We start from the raw sequence: 12,359 nt of genomic DNA, 5'->3' as shown, positions 1-12,359 counted from the left end.
ATGTGAGTTTTGCTGAGTGATCATTCTTCAGCCAACATAATCTCCATCTGTGTTGCACATTTTCGAGGTGTTTCTGTGTGTGCTTTCATCTGACAAGACTCAGAGCTCTGGCATTCCCTCCCTAATGCTCTCTGCCTCTTGATCTGTCTTTCCTCGATCAGCCATTCCTGATAAAACATATGGGGAAGAGAGAAGGATTATGAGAGTTGCACTGATAGAGTTAGATAAGGAAAGGTGGAAGAATAAACGTGATCATTGAATCAAGTGGACTGTTGCTATACTGTAGAATCTATTTAATTACATGTCATCACTGTTTGTATCTGACTTACTGTTCCCTGTGTGACACTGTCCATTTAATTATTGGTATCCTATATTGTACTTGAAGATATTTACCCCCAGTTACAGTTTTATCCCCCCAGTGATCAAGACTTACCCCTTTTAATAAGGAAGCCTGGGGGTTATAAGTAAGAAACCTGTAAAAGTGTTGTCTGTGGAAGTGTATCATATGTTACTGCACAGCTTGACTCTCCTTGAGGTGAGCACTGAATAAATAGCCTTAACCCAGCAAAGGTTCTGCTTTAAGGAATTGATTACTATTGTATATGACAGGTAACTGAAGAAGAAATAACGATAGAATGATGAAGTACTCACTTCCCCTTTCACTCTGATAGATGGAATAATAAAGATGCTGCTCACTAAACACAGACTTCAAAGGGAAATTGGCTGGCTCTAGTGTCTGGCTGATCTAGCTGACCTGCTGGGCCAGCTCCGAAAATTTAAACATACCACTGTTCTGCTGCAGTTTGCAAAATTCGTGTGTGTGTGTGTGTCTAGATGTCCTACCTCATGACTTGGAATCTGTATCCTGGTGATCGGCTTCTAGGAATTCCAGATCCCCTCTGGTTAAAAGAAATCCATTGATTGATCCCAGCTGGTGCAATGCTTATTCCCATTACCAGTTGGTCCCTGTCTCTAGTCTTCACACTTTCTTTGGGGTCAATCAATCAGCCGTTACCTTTTTTTTGGAGTGGAATATTTTACACAGCCTCTTTACTATATGCATTACTCCTCTAGCAGTTGATCTGGTATCATGAGATCTACGGCTTGGTGAATAATACTTTTAATCGTTGCATGTTCAAGCCCCACTTTCCTATAAACCCCACGTTGCCACTCCAGCATGAGTGCTGCCCTCATGAAGGTACGTTGCCCCTGATCAGATCTGCCCTCTCAGGTGGACACAGAAGGTCCACCTTTTGTGTCTTTTGAAGAACTGGGAATTATTCTCAGTGTCCTGCCTGATATTTATCCCTTAACTCAGAGCACTGTAGCGGATTATCTAATTGTTATCACATTGCTATTTGAGGAGCTTGCTTTGGCAAATTGCCTGCCGTGTTTCCCACATTACAACACACTTCATTGACTGTAAAACATTTAGGATATCCTGAGGCTGTGAAAAGCATTATATACAATAGATTAGCCAGTCATTTGGGACTTGGTGTGCAAAGATTGGCTGCTACATTCTAACTGGGACCGCTGCTCAAAACTACTCCATTGGTTCTCCCTCACTTTTGGACATCCTAAAAAATGGTAGATACCAACAAACGTATTTTTCTTGTTCTAGATGCGAGCCCTCCCTCCCATCCTCACTCCCTGCCTCTTTTCCTTCCTCCCTCCCTTCCCAATCTCCATTTCTCCTTCCCTCCCTGTTCTTTCATTTCTTCCAACCTCACTCCCTCCTTCCATCCCTCCTCTTCTTTCATCCTTCCTTCAATCTCCCTCTCCCTCCCTCAGCCACCTTCTTGTCTGTAGCTGTGTAAAGCCTTTTCAAGTTAGCTGTGATTGAAATGCATCAGCCCTCGATTCGCAGTAATAAATTCCACTTGCCTCAGGTGGGAATGTGGGGGAAGGGCCAAGTTTGACGGGAATGTGGTTTCCCTCCAATTGACCTCCTTGTCCAAATTCCTTTGTGGAGTGTGTCTGTACCACTACGGGTACAATACTACTGCAAGCAGAGGGTGGCCATTAAGTGACTATTATTTGGATGCTTCAGGGGCTTAATAGGCCCCAGAGCAGGCAAACCCCACCCCCATTCAGTCAGGACAGGAGGATACAAGGTAGGAAGACTACCCACTTGACTTCATAAACCCCACCCTCTTCCCCGACCCCTCCCCACTTGAAACCTGCCAGTCGAGTGGATGGTGGGTGCTATATATGGACCTATCAAATCGTTTTGTCATCTTGACCATCTCCATTATTTCAGTACATCACCCACCACCAAAGCGGAATGAGGCATTCAACTCATTTATTGGCAGTTTGAATGGATTCTGATACCTCATTGATCTGAAACTGGTCTACTCTGATTTCCCTAGAAATTGCTGACAAAATCTACAACCTGTTCAACGGCTACACGAGTGGAAAGGAGCAACAGACCGCGTACAATACCCTGATGGATCTGGGCCCGTCCACCCTGCACCGAGTGTATTACCATTACAATCAGGACTATGAGCACTTTGGAGAATTCACATGGCGCTGTGAGGATGAATTGGGCCCAAGGTATGTGTACTTGCGCCAGCTCCAAGCTGGTCCAAGAAGTCAGTCATGGTCTGCTTTCCCTCCTCCCTCACGCTTATTCCTTCACTCATTTCTAAAGATAAAACAAATGGAAAAATAACAGGATGATCCACTCCACCCTTCGATTCGCAGCATGACACAGAGAGAAAACACAGTTGATGTTAAATATGATTACCAGATGGTAATCATTAGCCACAGTGAAGTTTACAAATATCTTCGCCTAATCAGCAACAGGACCCAAGACCTTTTTCACCTGGGGTTTGGGAAGGGTTAGATCAGGCTTGCATGGAGTGTGATCCCTCACATGCAAATGAAATGGGTCATGCATTTTTTCACAAACATCAATAATAGGCTCTTCAAATAGGGACTCAATGTAGTTAACCATATAGATTCTAGTGGAGGAAGAGCAATTAATTCTACATGAAGCACATGATATATCAAGCTTAGACTTAACTGTATTGACTACACACTCTGTGAGCATGCTGCCCTGTTTTAGTATCGCTTCAGGCTTCTCTTAATGCCATACTGAGTAGTTAGATTTGTGAGGAATGAAGTCAATGTAAAATGGAATTTATGTGTACTGTCTGTCAGCTTGTTATTGCCGGTTTTGCAGAGACACCAAGAAGAATTTCCCTCCTGCCCGTAGAAGGAAAATAAAAAAGCCCAGGCTATCTTCTTTACCAGGTGACACTGGTCAGTTAGAAGGAGATGGCAATGAGAGGTTGGATTATTGACCCAGTAGAATGGAGAAACCCTGGATAAAGCTTAAATTCCTATCTCCAATGTCCCCAAGGTTTTGACCTCCAGAATTGAGTTACGTGCTAATGTTGAAGTACCAGAATAATTCCACGGAAACTGTGGAAGCACAGTTGGATTGGGATGGAGGCAAAAGGGCAGGTATTATCTTCTCATTTGCATTTTGGTTTTTATTGTCAAAGGTTGTTCACCAGCTTCTTTCCTTTTAGATTGGTACATACCAGGAGAAAGAGGCAAAGTCATTTCTGAGAAAAACGTATAGCAGGTATAGCAGGTACCTGTGTTGCAGGTATCAATAAAAGCAGAGCATTTGAAAACACAGTGTAAAAATTCCAGATTAATTATTCTTACCCATATGGAAAATCAGGAATTTTTTGAGCCTTTGATTATTTACAAACATCACTGTTTCTGGAAAAGGTCTGTACATACTGAGAATTGTGTGTAACTTGGAGCCCTGCTGCATTTTCTCCGAAATCAAGTGTCTTAGATTAGATTCCCTACAGTGTGGAAACAGGCCCTTCAGCCCAACCAGTCCACACCGACCCTCCGAAGAGTAACCCACCCAGACCCATTTTCCTCTGACTAATGCCCCTAACACTGTGGGCAATTTAGCATGGCCAATCCACCTGACCTGCACATCTTTGGACCATGGGAGGAAACCGGAGAACCATGGGAGGAAACTGGAGAACCCGGTGGAAACCCACACAGACACGGGGAGAATGTGCAAACTCCACCCAGACAGTCATCCGAGGTTGGAATCAAACCTGGGACCGTGGTACTGTGAGGCAGCAGTGTTACTGAGCCACCACGCTGTCCTTTTAATTTGTGATTGCTAACAACTCCAAAGAATTCCTTGGGCAGACTTTTGTTTTTTAAATTCTGCGTTGCGTATCCGAGTTTTGAAAGAAAAAGTCATAACGTCAACAAACTACATGGAATGACTTTACTGTATTGGGACAGCGACTCTCTACCACTGAAGTGGGTTTGGCTAAATGCATGTTATCATGAAATGGGCTTTGTTAGTGATCCACCAGTACCTGAGTGTACTCACTTGGAAGCTCTTCGGTGATGTGAGGATACGAGGGGTTTAAGAGGTGTATTTTGCCCTTTTTTATGATGAGAGGTTAAGATCAGAGATGCCCATCAGTCTGCTTCAAAGCCCATAATGTAAACAGCTTGTAAGGCCTTGGGGTTTTTTTATTACTAAGGTTGGAACAATATGAGCAGCCTGAATGGATGGGGTCAAGCTCTTACAGAACCAGGATTTTTAGTTTTTCAGTTGCCGTTGCTGGGGTCTTGAAGCTGCAGTACATCTCTCCCTGCCAATCTCCCTCTCCCCCAGTTTTCTCATGAAGCCTTTCCTCCTGGATCAAGGAATTGGCATGTAGGGTAATGTATTTTACTGAGCTTGCCTTTTGCCAAGGGTGTGTTTATGGGACATTACTATTTTGGAACAATTAATTAATAGTTAATATAACTATTATTAGTTAAGCATTTTGATTGAGTTACATTTAAGCCAATTCTTTTCTTTTTATTTAGTCTGTATTTTAATGGCATTGTAAGAAAAAAGTGTCTTTTGCCTAATGTCGAGTCGTTGACCAATCGAATTGCATCTGGAATGCAACATCTTACTTTTGAAATAAGAAACAGTGAGGCTATCTTCTTAATATGTTTTGAGGGGATTTGGTCTGGTCCATAACTGTTCCTGTCCTGAAGAGACCTTTGGTCAGTACATATTTTTCAACAGTTGTCCCAGTTTATTTGGTAACATCTTGATAATACTCACTCTACCCCTGTCCCAGCTAACGGACAAGATAGCTATGTACTCGTTAGGTGAGTGGTTATGGAGGATGGCTGAGGGCATGGCTTGCTACAGAGGTGGCAAGTGGGGGATGAAAGGGCTGGGAAGAGGCATGGGGTGGTGATTAGAGAGCCTCACAACTTCTTTACAAAAACAGGGATAACATCCCACTGAACTGAACATTCCCATCTTGGCATTCATCTGCCCCACAGCTGTTGTAGGATCAGCAAGTCCCACTGGATTCCAGCCAAAGATCATGCATTGAAGCAATAAGGCCATCAGAAGCAGGAACAGGAGTAGGCCATTTGGCTCCTTGAGCCTTCTCCGCCGTTCCACAGGATCATGGCTGCCTTTTCCCCTTGATTCTCCGACTGACCAAAAATCTATCTATCTCCCCCTTAAATATAAAGGAAGGACTTAGCCTCCACAGCTGTTTGTTATCAAGGTTTCCAAAGACCCTCCAAGGGAAGAAATTCCTCCTTATTTCAGTCTTAAATTGTTGCTTTAAATACCCCACTTTGATATATCCCCCAACGATCTGGGTGGATCATAAGAGAGATTAGGAGAGACCACGACCCAAGGGCATAACTTTAGAGTAAAGGGAAGACCTTTTAGAACAGAGTTAAGGAGACACTTCTTCAGCCAGAGAGTGGTGAATCTATGGAATTCACTGCCACAGAAGGCTGTGGAGGCCAGATCACTGAGTATATTTTAAGACAAAGGTAAATATCAAGGGTTACAGGGAGCAAGCAGGAGAATGGAGCTGAGAAACTTATCAGCCAAGATTGAATGGCATAGCAGACTCGATGGGCTGAATGGCCTAATTTCTGCTCCTGTGTCTTATGGTCTTATGATTTTTTATTTAAGCCGTACACTGAATGTGATCATCAGTTGAATGACAGCATTTGTAAAGTGATTCAGACATTGATCCAGTTACATCAGTGAAGCAACTACCCAAAACATGACGAGTGCAAAATCATTACGTGTGTTCACAGTTGGTACCCCTACTATTTGCAATTTGTCACTTACTGTTTTACTATCACGTTGGTAAAAGGCAAGGAAAAATGCAGTTACCACCATTTTGTTTGGCCATTAGGTGGGTAGTGATCTATCAACAGCATCATTGGAAGTTGGAAGTTTTCTGTAATAACATGAGTTGCCTGTTTACGTTGCTGTTTGTTGAAAAATACACCTCACCACAATAATGTGCTGGTGGTGCAGCAATAACATTAGATTAGATTAGACTAGACTTAGTGTGGAAACAGGCCCTTCGGCCCAACAAGTCCACACCGACCCACCGAAGCGCAACCCACCCGTAACCTACCTAACACTACGGGCAATTTAGCACGGCCAATTCACCTGACTCGCACATCTTTGGACTGTGGGAGGAAACCGGAGCACCCAGAGGAAACCCACGCAGACACGGGGAGAACGTGCAAACTCCACACAGTCAGTCGCCTGAGTCGGGAATTGAACCCGGGTCTCAGGCGCTGTGAGGCAGCAGTGCTAACCACTGTGCCACCATGCCACCCACATGTAACTATTGGAGCATGTGTTGGGCATATATCATTGTGAAGATTATATTAGGCCAGTAAAATAAAACTTTGAAACATGCTGAGGGTGTAAAGATTAAACGTACATAACTTCTGTTTCTTTGCTACCCGTTCAATGAATTTATTGCCTTTGTTTTGGGTCTGGCTTTGTTGTTTGTGATAAATATATCAGTAATATTTGTATATATATTTCATGAAACAGGCTGTGAACACAGCCAAACAAAAATGTTCTGAATTCCTGAATAAAACCTTTTTGGGATGAAAGAAGTGTGAGTGCCTGGGAAGGGCATATGTAAGTCTGAGGGCACAGGTCAGTATTGAACAGTGTCACGAGAACTCTGGTGATACCATGGTAAAGCCCCCATCTCTAGGCCAGAGGGTCCATGTTCAAGTCCCACTTGTCCCAGATGTGACGGGTCAGTTTTTGAAAAAACATGTAGCACAGTGTCACGTTGCTGAACGACAGAAATGTTTGAGTTGGTTTTCCTTTGTACGTTGCTAAAATAGAATGTCTGCACTTTGAGAGTGTGGCTGGGTGTTTGGGGGATTAAATTCAGTCGTGCACATCACAGCCTAACATTAACAAGAAAAACACATTTGGATGGCGCAATTGCTTTCATGGGAAAAATTGGCATCATTGTGGTGCAGTGGGCAGTACGTCTGTCTCTGAGCCAGGAGCTTTGGGTTCAAATCCCAGCACCAGATGACCAGAGGAGGTACATTTATAATGAGGTTGACAGGTTTTGAGTATTGACATTCTTCCCACGTACATCAATGATGGGCAGTAAGAGACATCGGGTCAGTCATGTGAAGAAAAGACACTGGAGCTCCTATCACCACTTGCCATAGCTACAGGCATGAAAAGTGTGTTCTGTCAGATCAAGTCCTTTATGTTTGGAGCTGCGGGATGAAAAGACTCCACGGAGGGCAGTATCCCATCACCGTTTCACCCTTTGCTTCGGCATGCAAAGTCCTCGACACTGATTCAGCTTCCTCAGAGCTAGCTCTCAGTTTATATCTGTCAGCCAGGGCTCCGTGATTGAACCAGATTAACAGCCCCAATCAGGGAACTCATATTCTATGAGGTCCACCTGACTGACCTCATTATAGTCACTATGGGTCGTGAGGGAGGTTGGGTTGGCTCAGGTGGTTGGATGATCACCTGATCGGGATAGCACATACTGAGGTAGTTTTGGAACCCACCTTGTTGCCCTACGCCTTAGTGCTGTGGGCCAGATATACCTTTGGCCAGAGAACTGGAGAAAGCTATTGTGGAATGTTGTCCTTTGTAAACTAATTCCTGCTTGCATTTTCCAAAATCCTAGCCTCCTGAGTTTCTGCGATGCATCAACTTCTCCAAGATGAACTTTGCAGCAAATTGTCAACAAGCCAAGTTCAATAAGAGAACAGGCAGAGTTGGTCAAAGTGGCGAGTTTGAACAGTCTGAGAGATCCTTCCTGACTGAGCTGAGAAGCTATCGTGTAACCTGGAGATTTTACAGTGTGGCAACAGTTGCTAATTTCGGACGTCATAGAATTTTCCTGCAAATCAATAACGCAGTGGAAAAGGAAACTCACTCGCTGCAAATAAAAAAAAACCAAACCACCCCAGGGCAAGTGCTGATTTTTTTGAGCAAGATGTTGGCAAGGTGCCAAGTCCTATTTAGAAATCCAGATTTGTTTGTCTCTCTTCCATTGTGAACATAAAAGGTCTTTGGAGCTCCGTCAGAAAGTTGCAGCTTCACGTCTCACATGAGGACTCTTTCTTGGCTGATATTCTAACACGGGACTCGGATGTGTAATCTTTTGGAGAACACACGTCAAGATAATTTCCCCCCAGTTTGCTTGTTTAGATGCCATAAAGTTGCTTTCTGTCCTTGTACATAACATCCACAACCAAAAATGCTCATTAACTGGTGGCAGCGTATTGCTGGAACAGAACACCTTTTGACCTACAAAGCAGCGGTCATTGAGTTTGAGCAGTAATTCAGCACAGAAAGTGCCTGAAAAATGAATACATTTTCCTTCCATTCCATAACTCTTTTACTGCTCCCTCAAAAATTCTAAGTTTCCCCAAGAATAGATTAGCCCTTCCATTCTGGCAGTCTTTCAACACAATAGCCACATTTCCAAACAAGATTAAAGAGGAGGGTTTAATGTGACATCCCACTCTCACTATCAGCCTCCAACATACCTTTCTCTCTCCATTTCCTCGTCTTTCTCACGGAGCTATCCTTAGTTTTATTTACACCTTCCTCACAGCTGGAGTATTCTGCACAGTTTTGTTCCTGTTACCTGAACACAGATTAATTGGTATTGGAGGCACTGCAGGGAAAGTTCCCTGGCTTAATCCTGGGGATGGAATAACTTTCTTCCAAGGCAAGGTTGAATAGGTTGGGTTTGTACTCAGTGAGAGGAGAGTTAGAGAAGACATCTTTGAAGAACAGCAAACTTTGTTTTCACAGGCACTTTCTCAACTGACACTCTTGATAAACTGGCAAAAAGCTATTGACCTCAAATACTGTGATCTACAGCCATGTCCAACTATTTATGTTGTGATGCATTACATTTGTAATACTTACTGTGTTTTGATTTGAGGAAGTGCATTGATGTTTTTACATAGACTCTTTTGAAGGATATTGATGTCTTGAAGTTCTGCTTGGTCAGAGTTTTACTGCAGTTCCATGTACCTTTTGATTATCCGGAATGTTTGATCTTGATTATCCGGAATATTTGATCAACCAGCACATTCACACTCAGGGGCTTAACAGGATAGAAGCTCATTTGCAGAAACCATCATCCATGTCTTCCTTGCTTCCAGACTTAACTATTCCAATGTTCTCCGCCTGACCTTTCACCCTCTGTAAACATGAAACGATCAAAATCCTGCTGCCTACATCGTAACTGGGACCGAGTCCTGTTCGTACAACACCCCTATGCTTGCTATATTGTGGTATCTGGTCTGACAATGCTACAGTTTAAAAATTCTCATCCTCGATTTTAAAATCACCTCTTCTTCCTATCTTCTCCTGCAACCCTGTGAGATCTCTGTGCTCCTCAAAGGGTTGACCTGATGCATATCCTAAAGTTTCATCTTGTATTATGAGCAGCAGTCTTTCAGTTCCTTAGACCCTGAACTCTGGAATTCCCTCCCTCCAATACTCTCTCTCTCCTTTCTCTCCCATCCATCAAGATGTTTCTCAAAGTCTAACTCTTTGACTTGACTTTTGGTCATCTTATGTGGCTTAAAATTTGTTTCACAGCACTCCAGTGAAGTGCATTGGGGCATTTAATCATGACAGATATAAATACAAGTTATTGTCTTGAATACAGCCTGTCGCAACAACGTGAGTCCTTTTTATTGATGAAGGAAAATGAGTCCAATTTTGTGCAGATTGAAGCAGAACAGATAAATCAGTGTGTCTGATATGTTGATGTTCACAGCCTTTGGTGAATATGTTCAGTGATTGCCCGTTGCAAAAATAATAATTAGATTACTTACAGTGTGGAAACAGGCCCTTCGGCCCAACAAGTCCACACCGACCCGCCGAAGCGCAACCCACCCATACCCCTACATTTACCCCTTACCTAACACTACGGGCAATTTAGCATGGCCAATTCACCTGACCCGCACATTTTTGGACTGTGGGAGGAAACCGGAGCACCCGGAGGAAACCCACGCAGACACGGGGAGAATGTGCAAACTCCACACAATCTGTCGCCTGAGTCGGGAATTGAACCCGGGTCTCAGGCACTGTGAGGCAGCAGTGCTAACCACTGTGCCACCGTGCCGCCCACAGTACTGTCCATCAAGTCAGGTTTCACTGTGGGATCTGATTTGCTCATGTTATTATTACAAATATCAGTATAGCCTATTCTTGTCCCAAAACTGGTGCTGGTATGTGATGAAGAGAAACCTCTTTTTGCACCACCACCTTTACAGCCACGTGTTAATTCTCCTGGTCTGTCCACTGCTCTGCATGTATCTCAAATACTAATCCAGATGTTAATACCCTCAATGTCCTGCTTTTCAATTTTTTTCATCAGGACCTCCTCTCTGATCCTATGCGTATTGATTGTTACAATGTGAGCCAGGACAACTGGTTTTAACCAACCCCCATAAATAAACATGTGTGCACTCCCCATGCAGCCCAGGAGAGTCAGTATGTTCTGTTCAGTTTGCTGTGTATTGAGACTCTGCCCCATTGTATACCTTGACTTCACAACTCACCTGAAAGATGATACCTACAATGTTGTAGCTTTTCCCCAGCACACACCAATGTTTAAGCACAAATTATTTACTCATGTTTCTGAAGTGGGACTGACCCTTTGGCTTCACAGACAGAGCATTACTCCTGAGCAAAATCTGACCAGCTTGTTGTATCATTCCATCGACAGTCAATTGCATTAATAGCCCAACAGTACTGAGTACTGAAAAGTTTAATTTATGTTCTCCACCTCAGTTGTCTATCTTAGAACAAGTGCACCCTACAATTTGAAGTAATTATATACCATAGTGTTTTTTTTTCATTTCTAAGTTTGAACATGAACATATTTGTTGAATTTCCAAATGTGGTTAAATCTTTTTCTTCACTGCATGGTGTAAATTCCTAATCTGTGTATGCAATTGAAAGTCAGCCCAAAGTAACTTTTAAAAATAACCTCTCTCTTTCCATCTCATACTTCAATCTCTCCCTTTTACTATTCACTCTCTATTCACCACCGCGCTCTGTTTTGGTTCTGTCTTCAGTGTCTCTTTTCTCTTGCTCACGCACTTATCATTTGTTTCTTCTATCTGTCTCTATCCCTCATTTTCACCATTAACACATCCTCTCCCCTACTTCATCCCTCTTCTCCCATTCCTCCAACCATTTCGTACTATCCCTTCTGCTCTGTTTCTCTATCATTCATTTCTCCTCTTTCTTTCCCTCTTTCCTTTTATATCCTTTATCCCACATTCTTTTTTTTCTCTCGTTGTCTCCCTCATCTCTATTTTCTTGACTTATTTCGATCACTGTCAACTGCTCTCTTTCTCTCTCTCTCTAACTTTCCCTGTTCACTTCACCTGTAGGAAAGCTGGCCTGATCCTGTCCAAGTTGGAGGAACTGAGCAGCTGGTGCAGGAGTCTACTGCGAGAGCCCAAGATCATTCTGCGGCGGATTTCCTTGAAGTACCTCTCGTGTCAGTATAGTGAAATGAAGCGTTCAGGAATAAACTGGCAAGACCTGAGCACGGAGGTGAAGAAGATCTGTGATGAGCAGTTCCTGACAGTGCTGTACAATGACTATGGGGAGCACAAGGAGTTCTAACCAAGGAATGCCCTTTTGTGCCCACCCACCACATCCCACCCACCTCCCCCCACCCCACCCCACCTTTGCCAGCCGTGTCATACGCCATCCACACAGCCTCCTGGGTAAAATGTTGCTTGGTTCCCTGCAATTGTTTTGTGGAGATCGTTAAACCCCAGGCTCACTATTGGTCTGGCTATAAAACTCTGAATCTGTTTGATGTGTCAGCCAAACATGCAGATTGTTTGATTTTTAACTTCTTCACTGGAAGGATTGGAAGGAAGAATGAGACAGCGATAATAATGTTTGTATAACATGTACTCCCAGTGCTAAAGTTGTTCTATCATTGGTGTAGGTTGCAACACACATTGATATCGTTGTTCTGTTCCCT

At 43.3% G+C, this 12,359-nt stretch overlaps 1 protein-coding gene across 1 annotated transcript in view; it reads left to right on the top strand.

Annotated features, from left to right (window-relative positions):
- The window catches only part of astn1 (astrotactin 1), a 2,216,244-nt gene extending 2,204,224 nt beyond the window's left edge, over positions 1 to 12,020 (top strand). The window contains exons 22-23 of the mRNA XM_060829548.1: positions 2,370 to 2,553; positions 11,752 to 12,020. Coding sequence (XP_060685531.1) covers positions 2,370 to 2,553; positions 11,752 to 11,989 — 422 coding nt within the window. The 3' untranslated portion in view covers positions 11,990 to 12,020. The remainder of the gene's footprint in view (positions 1 to 2,369; positions 2,554 to 11,751) is intronic.
- The last annotated feature ends 339 nt before the right edge of the window (positions 12,021 to 12,359 follow it).

The sequence above is a fragment of the Hemiscyllium ocellatum genome, chromosome 9 (assembly GCF_020745735.1).
Source record: "Hemiscyllium ocellatum isolate sHemOce1 chromosome 9, sHemOce1.pat.X.cur, whole genome shotgun sequence".
In the NCBI taxonomy this organism is placed as follows: domain Eukaryota; kingdom Metazoa; phylum Chordata; class Chondrichthyes; order Orectolobiformes; family Hemiscylliidae; genus Hemiscyllium; species Hemiscyllium ocellatum.
This window is presented reverse-complemented; position numbering and strand designations above follow the sequence as displayed.